Below are 22,439 nucleotides of genomic sequence, written 5' to 3'. Positions count from 1 at the left end.
CAGCACCTGGTTGCCACTTCCCCTTTTAATTCCTATAGAAGCAATAAGGGTGTACGTAGTTTTTCAGAAGACTCCATAGCATCCTGTGAGCACATTTTGTGCTTTCAGTTTTTCACATGAAAGCACAAATGTTGAACAGATAGAAATGTGACACATTTATATATCCAGGCAATCAAAGTTTTTACAAAATTTGTTGAAACCCCAATGCAGCAGAGAAAACCTACAGGAGAGCTAAAATCAAAAGTATTCAGCCTTTTCAGAACACAAATACTTAGATGTTGAGATGTTTTGTCAATCTATGACCTGCTGGTTGCACTAACACAAAGGTTCAGTAAGCTTTCTTTTTCTGATCACCTCATGCACAAAAGAGTAGCTGACCAACAAAGGCCTCCACCCCACCTACTGTCCCAGTCCATGTTCATCTTATTCATTCATTTGAAAAAGCAACTCACAATATCATCATGGTCTAATATCTACTTAGGCAGTTACCCTCAATATGTTTTTGCTTACCACTCCCTTAACTTGCTCTTTGATCAGCCTTTGCACAGCATTTGGATTCTGTGTATGAACTCTGATTTAAGCCCTCAGCACAAGCAGTCCAGAGGTGGCTGTCAGATAAATCCTCTCTGCCCAATCCTGTGAATGAGCCCCATGTTTTATCCATCAGTGATTCGTGCTTCAGGTTGATCCTGGATGGCAGCATTCGGTGACCCAACACAGCATTGCTGCTCGCGGCTCTGCATTGCTCTAATTACAGTCAGTCAGACACACAGTTTGGCACTTCTTACCACAGGAAGGGGGGAAAGATGAGTCACTGGTCGTTGTCACCTTAAATTTTAGAAACTCAGAAGAAGACTTTGTTGGATCTGTTTTGCTTATGGCAGTCAAGATGACGCAGCAGGAAGTTTAGTGTTGATCACAATGTCATAACAATTGAGTTTCACCTGAAATTTGGTTAAGAATGTAACTACAGCTCAACTCACTGCCATCCTTTGCTCATTATACTAAGGCTGCTGTCTCTTAGAAAACTGGAGCACTTCTTTAATGTTGTGATACCATTCACAAGCAGTATATAAACATTTATGCTGCAGGCAAAGGTGTGTGAAAGGATAATGCATGTAAAAAAAGTTTAAAAACAAAACATTTCAAAAGATATCCTGTACATTAACAAAATTGTGTTAACAAAATCTGTTGTGGCATGGAAGTGACCTGCGCAATATTAGGCAGGTGGATGTAATTTTGCAGCTGATCTCTTAACAAGTTTGTCTTTAGCTCCATGTGTTTACATGTGTAGGGGTGGAAGAGAGAAAGTATACATGTGCTACAGTAACAGGTGGGAGGGAAATGAAAAGAAGAAAACCTCAATTTTAAAATAAAAACACCGGTGATTTGGAGAGACAGAATGACAGAGAGAAAATAGTGGATACAGTAAGGACAAAAAAGGAGGAAAAAAAAGAAGAAAGATGGGTGGAGCAGCCAGAAGAAAGATGAAAGAAGAGGGGGGTGGGGAGTGAGAGCCACCGAGCAGCTTTATGACTTTGTCCCTCTCTGGGTGGCACTAAACCTCCAGAGGAGATCTGGAGATGATAATTATTACCAGAGTACCTGCATGAATTTTAACTACCCCCGTCTGTCGATGTCAGCAGTTTCTCTGGCAGCAAAGCCCTTGCACATGCTTACAGTATGTATAATCTGTTGACTTTGACCATAGAGAGCTTTTAGAAACGCTGAAAATCCCCCCCAAAATCTCTCTATATAAAAGTAGTACATGATGCAGGTATTCTTACCACCAAAGAAGAGTTGACTATCTGAGGTGAGAGGAACCGAGATGCTGATGTGAGCGGTGGCTCCTTCATCTTTGTCCACTGTGATGCTTAGATGATCATTTTTGAAGCTCAGCTCCACATAATGCCACTGACCGTCATTCAGACCTGAGCCTGAGACACAAATACACACATACAAAATCCAGAACAGGGTGTGATTGAGTTCAAATCAGGATGTGACTTTGGTTTAATTTTAATTTCAAGTATAAGAAAAATATAAATTACTCCATTTCCATTTTTTACTTGCATACACTTGTTGGCCACTTTGTTAGGTGCACTTTGCCCGCACTGGGTTGGACCTCCTTTGTTTCTCAGAACTTAATTCTTTGCGCCACAAATTCAAAAAGGTTCAAAACTTTCCCTAGAAATTTTGGTCCATATTGACATAACAGCATCAGAGTTGCTGAAAATTTGTCAACTTCACATCCAAGGTGCTTTATTGGATTGAGATCTGGTGACTGTGAAAGCCATTTGATTATACTGAAATCACCGTCTCATTCAAGAAACCAGTTTGACATGACTGTGGTCGTAAAGGGTGGTCATGGCCAACAAAACTCAAGTAGACCATGGTGTTGAAAGCTGCTTTAAATTTGCCAAGAAAATATCCCCCAAACCAATGCAGCAGCAGTCTGAAACACTGATACAAGGCAGGATCGATCCATGCTTTCATGTGGTTTACACTAAAATCTGTTCCTTCCTCTTAATGTTACAGCAAAAACAGAAACTCATCAGATTCGCAAATATTTTAACTTCTCTGTCCTATTTTGGTGAGTCTGTGCTGATTGTAACCTCGGTTTCCTGTTTTTAGGTCACAGGTTAGCAGCCAGTGTGGTCTTCTGCTGCTGTTGCCCATTTGTAATGAGTGGGTATATGAGTTACTGCTCTTGTCAGCTCGAAGCAGTCTATCCACAGAGTTCTCCTCTGACTTCTGGCATCAACAAAGCATTTTCTGCCAGAGAAGTGCTGCTCACTGGATATCTTTTTCAGACGTTTCTCTGTAAACTTTAGAGATGTGGGAAAATCATGTATGTTTTGCTGGTCTTGCACCAACAGCCATGCTATGAGTAGATAGTTGTGTCGTTGAACTGATGTACCTAATGAAGTGACCATTAAGCATACTCTAATGTATACGCAAATGAATAGAGAAACATGCAGATCGTGACTGAACCCACCTGCGCTGAGGTCCAGAGAGGATCTGCCTGCTTTACTGATCTGTAGTCGAAGCCTCGCCTGGCTCAGGTATAGGAACACTGTACCATCCTGCTGCGGGAGACCAAAGGTCAAGAGCAGACCTCCCTTGTTCCACGTCCTGAACTGCAGCATCACAGACACTAGCCCTGTTGACCATGATGTAAGGCCAGGCAACTGGAGGAAGCTGTGGGAGTCAGTGAACGTCACAGCCACTGAAACTGGCTCAGCACAAGAAAAGGTCACATTGCCCTGAGAACAGGAGGAGGGAAGAGAGAGAGAAAGAAATGATTGTGAAAGAGATAAAACATGAATATTCATCGACTGCAGAGGCTGACTTGGTTTGACTGGGTGTCACAGAGGTCTCATCAGCAACTCTCTGAAAAAGGACACCTGTATTTCCATATTGATATCAGCTGAACAGCTAAAACGCTGAAGGCTTTCTTTGGAAACCTGAAACATCAGAGTCAGAAAGGCTTTGCACACACTGCCACATAATCAAATTTCTTAATTACATCGGGAAACTGAAATAATACAACATGAGAAATATAGTTTTATAAACAGCAGTGTGTCCAAATATTCCATGATGAAATTTACCACGTATAAGCTAGTATGGTTCAAGTTTTCTTCTTCTTTTTTTTAACTGCCACTTGTCTCATGCAGCTCTTTTGCTTTGGGCTTTGTAACATCAGAATGTAGATGTGATGACACTGGTGATGATAATGAAGGAGATTATGATGATGCTAATGACGCTGATGATGATGATGATGATGGGTGTAAAAATAGGGAGGATGATGATGCAAATGATGAAAATAATGATGATAACAATAGTAATCATGACAGTGACCATTAGCATAATAATTACCACGATGCAGAAAAGGCAAAGAGGAAGGCTGGGGGAAAAGTCACTAAAAGTCTGTCGTAGGGAAAAAAAGTTCACAGCTTGTTCAAACTTTCATCACGGAAGTACTCTAACAGAAGAATGATAAATGCTAAATAATTAATTACTATCATAATAAATTGACAGCCTTGACAGAAGGATAACACAGCTTTACTAGAAAATGCTATCATCACTATAATAAAACACCATTTTTCTATTAAATGATTTTTTTTACAGAAGACTTTTTATTTACTATAAAAATGTCACTTGTTCTTAAGCTACAAATACATAAACTGAAAGTTGCTTTGAACTTGCAGCTAATGTTTGATTTTCAAAGGGAAAAAAATGAACGATTGGCACACTGCAGAACTCCAATTTCTTTATTTAATGCATTTAGTACTTTGTGATGTTTCAAGCATACCTTCCCATCTTTAATCACCTGTGTTAGGTCCAATGACCACGATCACTGACAATAATATACGATCACATCCACGTCTTACATAGGACAAACAACTGATGAATAAATCTTCTATGAATAACACATGGAAGACCAGCGATATGTGGAAGATGTCTATGTCACATTTTTTGGCTCTGTAACAGCTCAACAAGGTGGAGATGATGTGCATGGATTTTTTTCCCCTAATTTTCTAGAGGTGCAGTCTACTGGTGGATGAAAATAGGATCAGCCAGACTGACCTATAAATAATCAGAGTGGTGAAAAAAACTCTGATGCAGTGATGCTACCCCTCATATCCATATTAAACCCTAGATATAGGGCTGTGGCTGACTTTTGTAAAAACTTTTTAAAACTTCCCAAAAACAAATCAAACATAAACTCTTAAATTTGCCCGATTACCTTGCTAAAGTGCCCTTCACATACAACGCTTCAATGGCACCGTTGTGCTCTGAAATTTATTATTTTCCTGGTTGGTGAGCACTCGCTGGTGACATGGTGTGACATTTGCATGACCAATAGAAAACATAGAATGGCAGGGAGCGTGCACATAAAATCTACATAAAGACCATTACTAGCTGCAAAAACAGTACATGCAAAGCACAGCAGCCATTCCAATAGCTAACCAGTGCTGACTGCTAATGTGTAGCTGATAAGTGAATTATGTGAATTAATGAAGTACATTTAACTTCTGCACATTGGTTCAATCGATGCAATGGCCCAGTAAATTATTCACTAGAGATGCAATAATGATAGATGTTAACGCATTCTTACAAATAACACACAAAGTGGATCATCACCAAACACAATTTAGAGTAAGAAGAAAGTGTAAAACAATACAACAATAATTATCCATCCACCCATTCACTTTTGCTTATCCTCAGGGTCATAGGGGACGGCTAGAGCCTATCCCGGGCACCACAGGGTGGAAGGCTGGGTACACCCTGGACAGGTCACCAATATGATGCAGGGCTAACACAGAAAGATGGACAACCACATTCACACCTGTGCGAAATTTACTATCACTAATAATCGAATCCCACTAAATGCATGTCTTTGGATTGTGGGAAGAAGCCAGAGTATCTGGAGAGAATCGACAGTGTCATGTGGAGAACGTGTAAACTCCACACAGAAAGGCTTCGACTAGATGGTGGAGTCACTGGACTCAGGACTAATATTGAATGTTTAGTTTTTGCAAGAACTGCAATGCTGAGTCCTTCATGACATTACAAACCTATTAGAAAAGAAGTGATTCCTGAAGATGCATTTTGAAAATACTACTTAGTACACAAAAATGAAGCAATTTCAACGTATGCTCAAAAATCTCTTCTTTTCTCGTAGGTTTGAAATGTCATATAGGACTCAACATTGCAGTTCTTGCAAAACAAAACAAAAAGCTGAAATAAAATATTTAGAATACTTTACAGATATTACAAATGGATTGTGGAGGCAGTCAAGGCACTTGCTGCTAAACGACAGATGAATGTGCCATACACCCTACACAAGCAGAGATGCATGAAGATGAACTGGCAAGTGAACCCCAACACAACAATGAATATTGTACTGAAAGAACAGATGTCTTTGAGCTGGCTTTGGACTTGGACTCAGCTTTTCTCCTTTACGCACACTAAGATGAGGCCATGTTTTTTTTGTTGTTTTTTTTACATATTTAACAATGAAAGCTTTGTGTAAAAGAAAGGAGTTACTACACGGTGACATATAGCAGTCATTCTCAATCCTAGACTCCACAAAAACTTTTGCTTTTTTTCTACTAAACTTTTTGAAACTGCGTGTATGCAAAGAGCTGTCCTCAGAATTATTAATATAAACATGCAAAACTTAAATTAATAACATTACAGCTCTAATTCGGCATCATGAGTGACAAGCAATTAGTAGGCAAAATTGTACCACACTATTACTTTTAGTGCTTGTGGTAAAATTAATTCATAAAATGCTGAAATATAATGACTCACCACTATCGCGACCTGTGAACTGCCGTGTTTGGCCAGGTCTATCAGGTTGATGTCGCTGTACAGCAGGTTCTCAAGGCAGCCATGAAAGTTCCTGTTGGACAGGATGGGTTTCTGCAGTCCGTGGCTCTGGACAGCTGCCACCGTCAGCTGCACAGTAATTTCAAAACACGCTATAATAATATTACCTTCTTCCTCTGAATGACATCAAGGTTGCTGTAAGAGGTTCATTCACAGAGTACGCTGCCTTTTAACGCAGAAAAATAAGCTCAAAAACACCTCTTCATTGCCTCAGTACACTCACACAGTTAAATTATGCACTGAATAGCCCCTTTGAATAACCCTCTCAAGCTGGTTGGCACAGAAAGCTGCCCACCTTCTGCCTTTTCATTCACTAGAAGAACTAATATGACTTGAACGTCCTGTCTGATTTATTCTCACTCTAACTCACTCACGCTGCTGAACAAATGAATATTTCTGCAGGAGTGGATGCGCTTTTGACACGTTTGCTTCAGAATGTGTGTGTGTGTCTGTGTGTTTCCTCTCACCGTGTGAATGTGCCAGTGGCTGAGATCAGCCGGTATTTGAACCTGCAGTGTATTTTTATCTACGGTCAGGTTTAGGTGAGTGCTGAGCCGCTCCAGCTTTACATGGTGCCAGTGCTGGTCATCAAGCAGACTGCCCAGGGAAACGAGAAGTTGACCACCAGAGGATGAACTCACACCTGCAACACAGAGGGAGAGAGGAGCGGGAGAAAAGTTGTCATGTCGGTGCCATGGTACATTTCAGAGAAGAGCAACATCCCCGGCCAACGCAGAAATCCCATTATGCATCTCCTGCTGAGGATCTTAGATTTTTTTTTTCCTGAAGTTTATTACCTCCAACGCACTTGAAGAAGAACATCCATAAAACATTTTTAACAAGGACAAACATCTGTAAAGAAAATAGTCAGTGTTTTTTCCCAGCAAAACACCTATAGGAAGGGATTGTGTTCAATCTATCAAAACAAAAAGCGCCACGGAAAGATTGCTGCATCAGTGGGATATTTTTTAATCTCTGTTTCAAAACAAGAAGCAGGTCACTGAGGTCACCCTCTTTCATTATAGAGCACATTTCTGTATGCTGAGAGGGAGGAGGACAGAGTACGAGAAATGATGATGCTACAAAATGATACCAGGACATAATTAATGACAGACCCAACACCAGTAGGTCTGATAGGTGGATTTATCTTTGGGTCCTCCAATGTGTTGGTTAGGAAACGAGGTTCTGCTGACAGAATGAGCTACAACAAAAGGAGAGATATAAGCCAAGTCATTAATTATGAAAGGTGTTTTCTTCTAGATAGAAAGACAGTTCAAATTACAGAATTCCAACTCCTCATTGTGTGTTTAGGGGTCTGAGGTAGAGCTACGCAAAAGGCTGGTAAATGCTGGAAAATTGGTGGCTGGGAGTTAGAAAGAAGAAACCTTACAAAAAATCTGAAGCCTGCTCCCCAAATCAGTTTGAGGTTTTTAACCACTACTATCATAAACCAAGTAATTTCTCCAATCTAAAATAACTGTCAGCGATCAACTTGCTGAATAGATCAAACTGTGGGTATGAGTTTCAGGTTTCAACAAGGGAGTACGCTGCATTCAAAGTTTGCATCAGTGACTTCATTTTTTTCTATATTGGCAATGTTACAGAGATATATTAGACTTATCCTAAATTGTCTTTAGTATTGTGCTTTAGCTATGAATCAAAGGTCCAACAACAGTTTTCCCACTACTAACAATCAAATTAAATCAAATGAAAATTAAAATCTGAAAGATAAATCTAACATGGAAGTCACAAAAACTGCAGGTAATCTAGAGGCAACTTGAGGATAGTTCCTCAAAGCTAGTTGCTCCTATTTATTTCCTGTGCTAAAATGCTCAATTTTGCAATGGAAATAAGCAAAAATAAATAAATAAATAAATGTACGTAAATAAATCTCATCAGTATTTTTTATACGAACCAAAAGTGGATTAAAAGTACACACCGGCTGTTAGCTATCTCATGTTACAGTGCTATGGTTAAATGTATTGTAATTCAGTTTGGTTATGCTAGTATTACTTTATTAATACGTTAGCACTAAGTCGCCTGTGTGTTCTGCTCCTACTGTAGCCTAAAGAGGCACCTTGCTAATGAAGCTAGCTAATGTTAGCTGATGAGTAAACGTTCCAGCTTCTCCAAATATATCCCTACCTCCTAAAAAATGCAGGACTGACTAAAATAGCCAAAAATAGCCAAATCGAGGAAAACAGTATTAAAATTCACAAACCAATAAGTGATCAGTGTCTCTATCTTTTATAACACAGTTTGTGATTACACAAACATTTAAGTGAGTATTCAATGCTAAACAAATAAGTGGCTACATAATGCTCTTAAGTTTAACTGAGATCGTGATTAATGTTAAATAGTATCCAAACTTACTTCCAGTCTGAAACCAACTTTTCAGGGGCTTCAACAATGGAGCTTTGATCAGGACACAACTACCTTAGCTTAGTTTAGCGCAGAGATAGGAACATGGGAAACAGCTAGCTTAGTTCCATCGACAGAAGCCTGTCTTCCTCTTGCATCCAGTACTTACGCTGAGGATAAACAAGTAGTTTAAGAGAAAACAATAATAGAAACACTTCACTTCCATTAATGAATCTCTTTCTGACTCTCTGTCAGTCTTGATTCCCTTATTCCTCTTCTCCTTGCCTGCAAGTTTAATAGGAAGCTGAGAGAAAGAAGGTTCAATTTAAGAGAACCGTAACCGTGCCAGCATTTAAAATACAACTTCACTGCAAAGCTAACACACATTCTCAAAACCAATTCTTAGTTTTAGTCACAGTTACGAGGAATTTCATACCATACAGAAAGAAAAGGAGCAAGACATCCATGGCAAGAATTTGACTATGAGTGGGTTTCAGATTTGTTGATTTCATGTATTTGCATCTTTGTGTATGAGAATGGTAGGACACACAGTCTTACCAATGGTGTCAAACCATTTCACAGATCAATGGCTTTGAAAAAGATCAAGATTAATTTAATTATCATTATTCTACACAAGGTTGCACAACAAAATTGCAGATGCAGTACCCTCTATGAAAAATCCAAAATGAATTGAGTATTGCATAAACGACCTTGGTTATATCAAGATACAACATGTTTTGGGTCTGTTCTTTTCTCTTGTTATCTTGTCTTGAAAACAACATGGGATACATTTTTATAAGTTATTACCCACCTATTTATATTAGAGTTATATAATCTGGTTATATTATATATAATTAATGGCTGTGGCTGTTTTGAATGACAATTTGTGTTATTTTTTATCAAAATATGATTCTGTTCATCTGGACGTAGTGTTTTCAGTGCGAGAAACGATGAGTGACGAAACGTTTCTCGCACTGAAAACACTACGTCCAGATGAACAGAATCAACTTTTGGAGATTTACTTACCTGGATGATTGAGAATGCATCAAGATGTTTTACCAAAATACTTCAGTTTTTCCAGTAAATACAGTATCTTTTTCAATAGCACAAATTGGCGTCCCATTTGCTGTCAGAGAGAATTAAGTATCAAACGTATAGATGATGTCAAAGTGGCTATGTCCATTTTAATGTACAGTCTAAAGGTAAAACGCTTTACCACACTGGCAGCAACTTGCATTTGTTTACAAAAAACCTCAATTAAGAGATCACTAAGATCCTGAGGGGAACATAAAAGTGTTTAACTGTTTTTTTTAAAAACCTACTAAACAGAAAACATGACAGCAACAACATCAAGATCAAAGTGCTAGATAGTCCCTTGTAGACACAGAGTAGTAGATAATTATAGCATAGGTTGGGATTTATACCCCAAAGATGCTATTCCTATTCTTTTTTGAATTCTTTGTCAGAGACATACTTTGTCTCTCTAGACAAAGTATGTCTTCTTTTGAAACATTCATTTTAGCTTACCATAAATTTAAATGAACCAAATCAGTCCTATAGTAAGTGTGAAAGGCAAGAAGTTATAGCAATATTTACCATCCACAGTAAATTAATATTTAGAAAGAGTCCTCCATTTGTTCTCCTTTTTTTCTGCCACAAATCTCTTTCACTTCCCAGTGTCTTCAAAGGCAAACAAGACGGCAGTCATTTACATTTTTACATTTCCCTTTAAACAATGAACTATGAGGGTTTTTTTTAAATTGTTTTAAATTCTATTTTAAAGATGCATTCTTTATTTTTACCGCACAAAAAAATTCAGTAGTAAGAAACCTATCATACAGCAGGGGAGTGCAGTAAGAGGTTTCTTTCCATTTTCTGGCTCCTCTGGGACTCTTGGGAGGCAGCATACAAAACGAGTAAATCGCTGTAGACAAAGTGGAATTGAGTAAGCAAATGCAACAGCAATCACCGCAGTTCATTGTCTTCTATTTTCTCTGCCAATTGGCACACTTTGTCCAAAGACATTCATCTCATTTCAGCGGCGCTGTTCAGATGCCTGGGGGGAAGATCTAGTTGTAGCTTTTGCTGCTCTGTACAATGAGCAAAATGCTGATTGTGGCAAAGTCGTGCTACTGTAAACCCTGAAATATTCCATTTAGTATGCCAGAGACCAGACAGTGAACACAGCATGTCCTCACTGCTGAGAATACGGAGAGAAGAAAGCCTTTCACTTAACATGCAGCCTGCCCTGCATGGATCTCTGATGCCATCCTAATTTCGTCAGTGATACTTAACACCATTTGTCCAAAAGGCACTGGAGCCCTCAGCGCATTTACTGCTGTGTATTACAGTTTTCCAATGGCAGTTCAGAATTGAAGTGAATTATGAAGCAGCAGGCTACATTACAGCAAACTGACATTTTGATAAATGTAAAGCATAGAGGAAATGAGATGGTTTTGGATAGCGGACATAAATCTTAATGAGCCAGTCAATTTATTCCAACTGCTTGGACAGCCACAGGCACACAGAGAGGGTCTAAGTGTCTCACTGCATGTGTTTGTTTGACTGTCTGTCTCCTTGGTCACTGTCTATTGGTCTGTCTGTTATTCCTGTCTTTGTGTTTCCATTCAGACGTGTACTTATGCTAATGGATGTTGCTCACTAATTAATGAAAACACTTGCAACCTTATAAGCTGTACATTTACCCAGTTCACAGTGTTCACAGCCACCTCTCTGTCTCAGCCAGCTTGCTGTTCTCGTGAAGTGACATGAATCACCGTTAAAGAGAGGACCGGGACTGACAGGATCAGGCCGGCAAAAGGGAGAGATAACTGTGAAAAGCTTCAGAGAGTCTCTCACATTCTTCAGTGTTTAGATAATGCATCTAAACCTTCTGCTATTATCTATTAGCTCTGTTAGTTTGATCTTCTCTTGTCTTCCAACAGCTGACTGTGGAGGAGCATGCTGTGGCTCAGGGTGGATGCTCCAAGCTATTGATCTAAATTACACTGTCTGTAGACTCCAAGCTCCTTGGAGATTCGGAGGGAGGAAGAAGACAAAAGATGAATACCATGCAATTGTTAAAGGTAAATAATTCAATCTGAAAAAAGAACTAGCAGAGGCAGAATTTGGATCACATATGAAAAAGGCTTTGATAAATAAACATAAATATTTTTTTCAATAGCAAAAAAACAATAGGGTAGGGATTGACAGAGAGGCAGGGCAATAAAGAGAGCGTGCAGTGTCAGTGCTGTGACTGGGGCGAAGTACGATTTTTAGGATAATCTCAATTTAGCTCAATATAATCTCTGCACCGTTACAACAATCCTGTGTTTACTGTCGTTCCCAGCCAAGTTCTTTGAGCACTTTGCTGACTATCGGACTGAGCCTAGCAGGGATGTGACAGGCGTCACTCAGGGAGCTGATGTCAGACTGACAGCTTTTGCAGATGACGCCTCTTTCCAGCTGACATATACTAGACAATACCACCAGGGAAATAAACTGCTTCCACCCAGTCATAATGGGAATTGGACAATATTCTGCTTTTTATTTCAAGAATGCAGAAAGGGGAGGGTGAGACTAGGGTGAGGGGATGTAAAGAAGTAGAGAGAGGCCTGGAGTTGGAAACAGCAAATTTAGGCTTTCACAAAATCTTAGAAAAATAGCTGAGGGAATCTGGGATTTTCAGCGTGTGTGTGTGTGTGTGTGTGTGTGTGTGTCTGTGTCTGCATGGCAAAGGTCCCTTGTTCAAACATTAATATAACACTAAAATGCAGTTGAATTATGTCTTCTCTTGAAATGCTTTTTATGGTTAAGTAAATGGATGATGCAGGAAGTCTGACAATTGTGAAACGTGAACTGAATGGTACAGCATGTATTGTATTCAGGTTTTGATGTCATATGATCACTAAACATATGATGTTGACTTGTCTGTCATTTCGAACATGTGCCCCTGTAGGGTAAGTTTAATAAAGCCCCATCTCTCAGGCCTAGTGACACTCAGTGCCCCCTCCTGGCAGCTACTGTGCACTAAAGCAAAACATATATTTCCTACCTGCAAACACCTGGCTTTGGTTGCTGGCAGACTGCTACGTGTCACTTGTAGTATGCATGAAAGAAACTGACTAGTTGACATGTGTTTTCCAAGTTACAGTGAAACTGTGGAAAATGCAACACAGCTAGAAAACTGAAATTGTTAGCCTTCAAAGTAAAAGTTGAGCCATTGCTGCGCCATTGAAGCACACTTTTACTTTGAAGGTAGTGTTTGCAGACAAGTCTGTGTCTTCCATGCAAACTACAGACATCCATGGCAACCTGTTAATGGCCAAAGCAACTGTAAGGATGTTTTTTTGCACAGCAACCTCTTTGCATCTGATTTCACCAGGAACTGTCATAAACCCAAGGAACCACTTGCCAACCAGTTTGGAGGACTTATTTCTCCATAGAGCACATATTTCGTATCACATCCAATCTGGTGGACAATCTTCAAGCAATATATGCATGGAGCAAACTCAGCTTTGCTTATAGTGATGGTCAAAATATTCAGTTTTCCACAAATCAAAACATGGCAGGAATTGTGGGAAATTCGGTGCTTATAGTGCATCTAAGAAGGTTTTGATCGATTATTAGTTCTAACAGCCGGATGCTCTCTGTTGCATCATACTCCTACTTGACCTTCTGGTGTGTGCTACCATTAGTTCATCAATGCTCTAACCTAATCTTTCTTTGAATTCTCCTTTCACCCACACAAAGAGCAGGTACCGAGTCTCACTCAGTTTTTCAGCAACCAAACAACTAGTCTGCAAAATTTCAACTATACTGCATGCCCCCTGTTTTGGGATAAGAGAATACTGTGATTAATGAAAAGTACAGTGACTAAGTGGTGCTTTTTATTTATTTATTTATTTATTTGTTCATTTATTGCTACATCAAAGAAAGTTTAACTTTAGATCAAATTATTGCTTTGTTATAAATATAACCACACAATCTTACATCACAGAAATAAATAAATAAACACATAAAACTAATTTCTATGATTAATTATCTGCAGTTTCACTTTTGGAATATAACTTCATTTAGGACCACAAAATATGGTTTTCTGAGGGAAAGTGATATATTCTCAGGAAGCTGCACTTTTAATTTCAGCTGTAACTGAAAGGAAGGCCTGGCTGATGAGCAGAGCAGCAGAGTACTCCAGCAGCCAGATGGCACGGTTGATGAGAGCTTTGCCATATGGTGATAATACGACAGGCTGGCAGTCCAACAGCACCTCAGGTTTAACCTTGTTTACGCCAGATACGCACACACGATGTCTCGCCTTGCACCTTGGGTCATGTTTTCTATTTTCCTGTCATTCATCATGGTTTCCTATTTTATTTTAATACACGTGTTTTAGGCACTTCAGTGTTGTGTCATCTCCACCATCATGAGTGTCATCTGTGCCTCATTGTGCCATTCCCAGTTTATTTAATATGGTTGTACCTCTCTTTCTGTGCCAGACTGTATTGTGTGCTCCAGCCTCTAGTTCCCAGTGTACATTTTTAGGGAATTTGACTTCCCAGATTCCCTGTACTGCCATGGCCTGGTCCCTGTCAGCGGCTGAGTGATTACCAAACTTTTTTGTTAAAGTGAAGAGTGTTTATTTTATTTTTTATTTTTTTTACTTTTAATTCTATCTCTCTAAGTTGTGCTTTTGAGTCCTGTGTCTGTAGCTTCATGGTCATCACAACATTTTACCTTCATTAGCTTCCACACAGGCAGTGGGTTATGTTATGCTAACCCACTGTGCTCCACAGTGTTCATCCTTGACGCATGTTTATAGCATCCATCATATATTATAGATTAAAAGAGAGAGATGAGGATGTCAAGCTGGGAGAGAAACGGCCAGAAAGTGAGACCCCCCACTAGATAGAGGCGAAGAGTCTGGGAATAGCTAAGAATCAGTGAGACAAACAAGACAAGAAAAGAACAAAGCTAAACACAAGTTCCTTCTTGACAGTCAATCACCAACATTCTGATTGACTGTATCTGCCAGATATGTACAAATCCAGATAACAACAGTAGGGACGCTGTGTAAACAAATGTAAATAAAGAATTGATTTGCAAATGTCACAGACCCATATTTTAATCACAATAGATTAAATATAGGACATATCAGATGTATCCTTTTTTAAAAAAAAAAGTATTTCTTCATTTTGAACAACACGTTAAAAAAGTTGGGAAAGGGCCATGTTTCCCACTGTGTAGGATGCCGTGTTCTTCTAACAACATCTGGAAACGGAGGAGACTGACTGCTGGATTCCTGTGAGAGGAATGTTGTCCTAATCTTGTCTGATAGAGGGTTCAAGCTGCTCAAAAGTCCTGGATGTTCTTCGTGGCATTTTTTTTGTTTGTTCGTTTGTTTGTTTCGTGATGTATCAGATGTTTTCAGTTCGTGAAAGGTCTGGACTACAGGTCAGGTTAGCTCCCAGACTTCCATTATGAAGCCGTGCTGCTGTAATAGATGCAGTGTGAGGTTTAGGAATCCTGCTGAAATGTGCAAGATTTTCCCTGAAAAGGTATTGTCTGGATGGGATAGTAGCATGTGTGCATTTTAATTCAGCTTTGGCCCAGAGAGATTGGGGACCTTTCTGGATACTGTTCAGTAGTGATGGGATTTCCGGCTCTTTTTAGAGATCCGGCTCTTTCGGTTCTGCTCACTAAAAAGAGGCTCCGAACCGGCTCTTCAGGTTGTTTTGTTGCTTTAATTAATTTATTATTAACAATAATATAAAATTATGCACAAAAGGAATTACTAATTTTAAAAAAGTGGTTTTATTTATATATGTTTATATATAAATATATGCGGTGGCCCCTAGAGACAAAACATGTACAATCTCCAAAACACATTTCTAGCATGAACTAAACTTCCAAAGCAGAGCTACTAGATCACTTAAATTACACAATTGAAAGCATGTGTGTATTGTTTGTGTATTTATACACAGGCACTCATATATATTCAAATAATTTTAAAAAAAGTTCATTTACCTGTTACTATCACACACCAAATCCGGTCATTGGTACTTGCTGGCTTGTGTAGCCACAAGATAACAAAAGCTCAACACTGCGCCCAGCATCCTGGAGCACTTCTGTTGTCTTTTGTACGTGTTTTGAGTTTTTATGTGCTTCTGAGTTTTTATGTGCTTCGGAGTTTGTACATGTTTTTACGTGTTTTGGAGTTTGTACGTGTTTTTACGTGTTTTGGAGTTTGTACATGCTTCAGAGTTTGTACGTGATTTGAAGTTTATATGTGCTTTGTCTGTAGGGGCCACCGTAAATATACTTTTATTTATTCACTCCACATAAAATGTAATAAATAAATCATATAATACAAAAATCAACTATTCACATTTCAACTTTTAACCATTTAAATTTTCAGCTGTTTCCTTTTACAAATTTAAAGTGAAAACAACACAAAACACTGCAAACCACAACACAATTAAATATAAATTATAATATGAAAACAAAAAGAACATGCACATTCTCTGTCATATGGGCCCGCATGAATAAACTTTCTGAATCCTTTATCATCTGCAACCGAAAATAGTTGTGGATGATTACTATACCTTTCTAATGTGATGTTGTTGTCCCTGGCTCTCTTTCTCTCTCTCTCCCTCTGGCTCTGTTCCTGTGCTACTGAGTGTAACTACCGCCCCTCCCCCCTCTGCCCAGCGTAAAGCACAAGGCTCGCGTGCAGAGTGAAGCGGAAAAAAAGTGCGAGAGAGAGGCTGAGAGAAAGAAGAAAAAAAAACCCACGTGACGGCTCGCGATAAGGAGCCGGCTCGCATCGTTCATGTCAAAGAGTCGGCTCTAAGAGCCATTTCGTTCGCGAACGACCCATCACTACTGTTCAGGCAGTGGCTTCTTCTTTGAATGATAAAGCTTTAACCTGTACCTGTGGACAGCACAGTAACCAGTGTTCAGAGACAATGAATTTTGGAAGTCTTCCCAAGCTGTGCAGTGATTTCCATAACAATATCATGCCTGTTTTTAATATGGTGCCCTAGAAGCCCCAAAGATCACATGCATCCAATATTGATTTTGTGTCCTTTCCTTTGCACACAGAGATTTCTCCAGATTTTTTGAATATTTTTATGATGTTATGTACTGTACATGATGACATATTCATAGTCAATTTTATGTTGATGAGCATTATTGTGAAATACACAATTTACAGATTAGTGATCCTCTGCCCATCTTACCTTATGAGAAACTCTGCCTTACTAAGATGCTCTTTTTATGCACAGTCATGTTACTGATCAGTTGCCAGTTATTTTAATTAGTTGCTATGAAATTCAAAATAAGCTAATATTTATTGGAAAACAATTAATATGGTTTTATGTTCTACAGTGAATAAAATATGGCTTTTGAGATTTTCAAATGACTGCATTCTGTTTTCATTTACATTTTACAAAGCATCCCAACTTTTTCAGAGTTAGACATATAGCACTCTTTCTAATTAGCTTGAGACATATGGATAAACAAACAAGCACTGTAGTGAGCGAAAAGGCATATGTAGAAAGAACCATAATTCCCCTGAGTTTCATCAAAATTGAATCAGAGGTATTTCCCAAAATTGTTTCTGACAAACATGCAAGTAAACCAGCAGATGGGTTGAGAGTGACTTCAAGCTTGTTCCATTTCATTATAGGAACAAAACATGCAAGATATTAAATTTGCTATACACAGAAGGGATTTTGGAAGCTCTGGACCCTGAGTGAGTGCATAATTATGCTGTACAGTTTGCGTGTTTAGCTGACATTTACTCGCAGAACTAAACAATGAAAGAAAAATAAATGAACAGATGAGTGGAGCTGCAGAGTTTGCCAGTGCAGTTGGCTCAAGGAACTTCCAAAATATTGAATTCAATTCAAACATCGGAAGTTTCACTCACTCTCCAGCACAGAGTTTCAGTCATTGTCCTCAGGAAGTCGATCACTGCTGATTTGGTCCTTCCAAAAACATTACCATGTTCAGTTGGTGTGAATATGTTGCTTGCAAACTGTTTGAGGAGTGCAAAATAGTCCCTGATTATATAGTATGACAACATGACAATCAGGCACACTATTAAGATCAAAACACACGTCATCACAGCAGACAAAGTCCCTCTGACAGGTACGGTTTTTCCCAAAAGGGTAAATCTTAACAAGTAATTTGTTAAATCAGTTGGACTGCCCTAAAGCGTACCCTCCTTTATGTCTTTCTGGACACTAATAGGACCCTTACAGGTTAGAGGTCAAATTTATACCATCAGTACATCCAGTGGGAAGCTGAGGGGTCACACTATATACACACACACACATATATATATATGTAAATTACAAACATTCAGCAGTAACAGATGGACAACACAGACTCGGGGAAAATACCTACAGAAGGACTCGTGCTGGGGTTTAAACTAATGTTGTCACAGGAGGCTTCTTAGAGAGCTTGGCAGCTAATGCTAGTGCTAGTCCTTTGGGACCACAGACTTTCTGTATATGTGATGCTACTGCTGCCTGTTCAAATGATGGAAAATGTATGTTTTACATCTCTGCTGGCAGTGCCATTGTCACACCTTTCCAACAATGTGTGTCTCAGCATGACAAGCTACACATGCATAAAAGACCTGATTTAAACAGAGTGAATATATTTATCTTGCACAACCAATTAGGCAATATCACTATAAACTGCAATTTCGCAGAATGATTCAGCATTATTGGGGTTATGTTTATCATGTAAGAAAACACAACAAAGCATTAATTTATGTCTGTAGCTCTTTGAGACCGGTGTCCTACCCTGTAGGTGGTAGAGTAGCAGCTTTCCTTTCTCGAGCACCAACGTGAGGCTGTGATCTCGCTGTCCCCCTGCATGGAGCAGTGTCCCAGAATTCTTCAGGGTTTTAAACTTCAAAGAAATAGTCTCCATCACAGTCCAGCTTGCCCTCACACTCAGTCTGTAGACCAGGCTACTTCTGCTCCCATCAAAGCTTGCCACGCTAGAAGCTACAGAACAAAATTAAGTGGGAGAGGGAAAAGTTTTATTCTTTACATTTCATTCATTTTAAATAACATACTAGCACCAAATACTAACACAACTGTGCAAACTCTGTCTTTGCCACCATTTTTCTAACATCATGAATTTCACAGAATTGTAAGATATTTCTAGACAGATTTGGATCTCTTGGTGAAATTATTTACTCAGCAAGCACATTTAACTCCATTAACATCACTTTTCCATATGATTTAGCCCAGAGTTGACCATTCCTTTTGGTGCTATGTTCAATGCTATGTTCGATTTGTGAAACTTCTTTAGTATATTTTAAAATAAAGAGGCGATTGCGATTGATCAGTAGGCTTCACTAGTTGAATTTAAGCCCTGTTGTCACAGAAGTACAGTTTTACAAACCATAGCTTTATTATAGGTAGGGTATAACACAAAGTAACAGGGCTGACATTTAGTTAAGTCAGTTACAAAGAAGCAAAGCTTGCTGCTGCTGCCTTGAAATGCTTGGATTGCTTGAAGGCATTTTGCATGTACATTTCTATTGTTTCAATTCGTATTGCACTCTGTATTAAAACCATGTGTTCTCTGTACATCTCACACACAACACCCAATAATTCTAGTGCATGGCTTAGTGTTTGAATAGCACTGCTTATTTTTCTAAGAACTAATGGTTTCTAAATTGACTGCAAAAGGTTTGTATGACTCACATCACACACCAGAGCAAAATCAAACCAAAGCCTATGTGTGTGGGAGTATTTTAAATCTATTTTTCTAAAAAACAATGAACAATCTTGTTCTGTATATAATGCTACAGGATTAATATAACTTTCAAGGTGTTCCAGGGACCATTTCTTATTTTTCCGCACCACATTTAAACACCATAATCCAAATTTGATAGAGATAATCTGTGTAGATTTAATCCAACAAATCAAGATTTTAATTAATTGACTAAAGTTTGACTTTACATTCTAAGATACAAAACTAGCTGCTAGCAAAATACTTGTAATACAATAACAAGCCAAAACTGCCATTTGTAATATTTTAAAAGAAGACACTTTTAATGCCACAACACATTTACATTTTTAGCATTCAAAATGAGTTGAAGCCAGTCGGGCATTAAAGACTTCAAGACAGGCAATCAAGACCAACTAACTGTTGATAACATAATTATATGTTACTTAAGGTCAAAATATTCTATGATAAAATAAACATTGGATATATTTATAATTGCTATAACATAACACTTAATTCACAGTTACTTACTATATCGACATCCATATATTTCCAGTCTGAGGCCAATCCTCCCACTGGGGTTCCAGTCCAGTGGGATTAAACGAAGAAAGCGAGCTATGACCGGCTGCTCCAGTTTGTACTGGACTACAGTGTCAGCATTACTGTTACCTGGAAAAGCCTGCAACAATACAGTTACATGTTTGTTACAGTTACCGTTTTCTTCATTCTTACACTCTGTCTCAGTCAGCTGATTGCTGCAACAACAATGTAATAATGTAATAATGATGTAATAGCAATAACAAACACTAAAGGGTGATGCCTCTATCAGGAAAGCAGATAGATATGCTTCTCATCAAGTGTTCATAATGGTGACTAAAAGCTAGATAGGACCATTATACATTGAAAGTTTTACATATTCGAGGGCTGAAAATCTCTTTGTCAGTGGAAAGCCATTGATCCTAAGTAATGATAATGTCTCTCCCTCTCCCTCATCTCTGTCCAGTAATCAATAACTTGGACCTATTCTGTCTCCGTAGCAAGCCTCTCTTTAAAAGACTAATGGCTTCTATTTTTCCCAATCAGCTGCCTGTGGGAATCCAGCAGGGCTCACACACACAGAGAAACACCTGCAATAATATGTGTAAGAAGAAAACAAGAAGAACAAGCTGCATATATGGTATAGAGTAGGTGTCCATGTGTTCCTGTGCATGTCATTTGCTTGTGTCCTATCTGGAGCGCTTGTGTGATGCTACCTGTGTGTTTGTGTGAGAAACTCAGCTGAGGGTGTACCGATGTAACTGTGTGAGAGAAATTGGCTTCTCTGGCACTGCATAATTGTGATCTCAGTGCCGTCTTCAAGGGCTGAGCCGGCTGGCCAGCAGAGCGTTAAGCTCAACAAATGGCTCTGTTTCCTGCTGAGGAGAGCAGCATCTCATTTACTTGCCTGAGCATCTTTTGAAATATGAGTAGCCTCTGACAAGCCTTCAGTCAAGGAGAGAGGAATGGCTAGAGAATGAGTCGAAGAAGAGGATGAGAGGGCATGACAAAGGAATCGCAGAGGAACTGTGCCTGGCGTAGTTGGTACCACCAAGACAATATAAAAATACTGAATTATGCAATTATGCAATAAAGTCTTTCATTAAAAGGAGCTACAAGAAAAGAACGTTTGGAATCAGCAGTATAATAATGTTGGCAGACACGTTATTCAAGTGACATGTCAGTCAACATAGGAATTTCACTGCATAGCTTCCCACAGTGAAGCTAGATTATTCACTATTAAATAGGGTGTTTGCTGAAATATACTTGTTGCCATGCTAATGACTTTTGCTCCTTAGGAAGTTCTGAGGAGAGTTGCCAGCTTTGTTAACCTCATTTACTCCTCTTTACTTTATCAGGGAGGTAAATTATCATAAGTGGGCTTTAAAAAAAACTTCTAAATGACGCACTGACTTTTAAATCTCAACCAAACTCTTGTGCCTGCCACCCTATGGGCCAAAATCAGATATACCTCTTATGGTGGTCTGGTTTTCCGGCAATGTTTGGATCGCATCCCAGAAGCATGTTTGTGGCACAGGAAATCCTGGGGATGCTGAGGGATGCCTTCATAGTGCATAACTCCTTAAAGGTCGAATTTAATGACAAGTATTGTCTTGGTCATGCTTCTGACATGATGTGCTTTCTTTAGGATTTGAGATTGCTGTTTGGTATCTGGGTTGAAGCCAGAGATATACTGTACAGTGGGGGTAACAATTCTTTGATCACTTGCTGAACTTGTAAGTTTGCTTACTTCTAAAGGAATGAACAGTCTCTTTGGTAGTTTCATAATGGAGAGAGACAGAATATCAGTGAAAAAACCTAGAAATAAAACACATTACATGAAAGTTCTAATTTGATTTTTATGTCACCGAAAATGTCATCTCTCTCTGCAGATTTTCTAGCTGACTGAAGTCTGAAGACTGGCTGGGCCACTCCATGAGCTTAATGTGCTTCTCCTTTAGCCACTCCTTTGTTGCAGAATGATGGGGAAGGATAGGTCATGATCATGGATGGAAGACCCGCCCACAACAAGTTAGTGCATACTCAAGTTTGAAGAAAAATGGTGAAATGCAAATGGTCAGATTGGGACTTCAAGAAAACATCCAAAAAAGTAAGAGTGAATGATAAAAGGTTAATTAATGTCATTTTTGTGTTTGTTTTCTATAGGCACAGTCTCCTTTTGAATCACACTTTAAAACATTTGAAACATGTGGCATCATAAAGTAAGACTCCACATGCAACTTGCTTGATGATGGGATCTAATTTTATTCTATTTTTAATCCATGAAGTAGTTAGTGACTCTAACCATCAAATAAATGAAAGTAACCTGAGTAGAGACTTTGTTTCTACCTTTACCTCACAAGTCAGTGAGAAGCTGTGACTGATGCAGC

The 22,439-nt window shown here is 38.9% G+C and overlaps 1 protein-coding gene across 2 annotated transcripts in view; it reads right to left on the bottom strand.

Moving 5' to 3' along the window:
* LOC309691999 (contactin-associated protein-like 4) overlaps positions 1-22,439 on the bottom strand; it is a 125,382-nt gene that overhangs the window by 50,879 nt on the left and 52,064 nt on the right. For both annotated transcript variants that reach the window (XM_082510100.1, XM_082510099.1), the window contains exons 4-9: positions 20,044-20,191; positions 18,573-18,779; positions 6,864-7,039; positions 6,319-6,465; positions 2,996-3,263; positions 1,788-1,937 (exon numbers count right to left, since the gene is read on the bottom strand). In XM_082510100.1, the coding sequence (XP_082366226.1) occupies positions 1,788-1,937; positions 2,996-3,263; positions 6,319-6,465; positions 6,864-7,039; positions 18,573-18,779; positions 20,044-20,191 (1,096 nt within the window). The remainder of the gene's footprint in view (positions 1-1,787; positions 1,938-2,995; positions 3,264-6,318; positions 6,466-6,863; positions 7,040-18,572; positions 18,780-20,043; positions 20,192-22,439) is intronic.

This window comes from Aulonocara stuartgranti (assembly GCF_965226115.1).
Source record: "Aulonocara stuartgranti genome assembly, chromosome: 17".
NCBI lineage: Eukaryota > Metazoa > Chordata > Actinopteri > Cichliformes > Cichlidae > Aulonocara > Aulonocara stuartgranti.
Note: the sequence above shows the minus strand (reverse complement) of the source record. Positions and strands in the feature narration are given on the sequence as shown.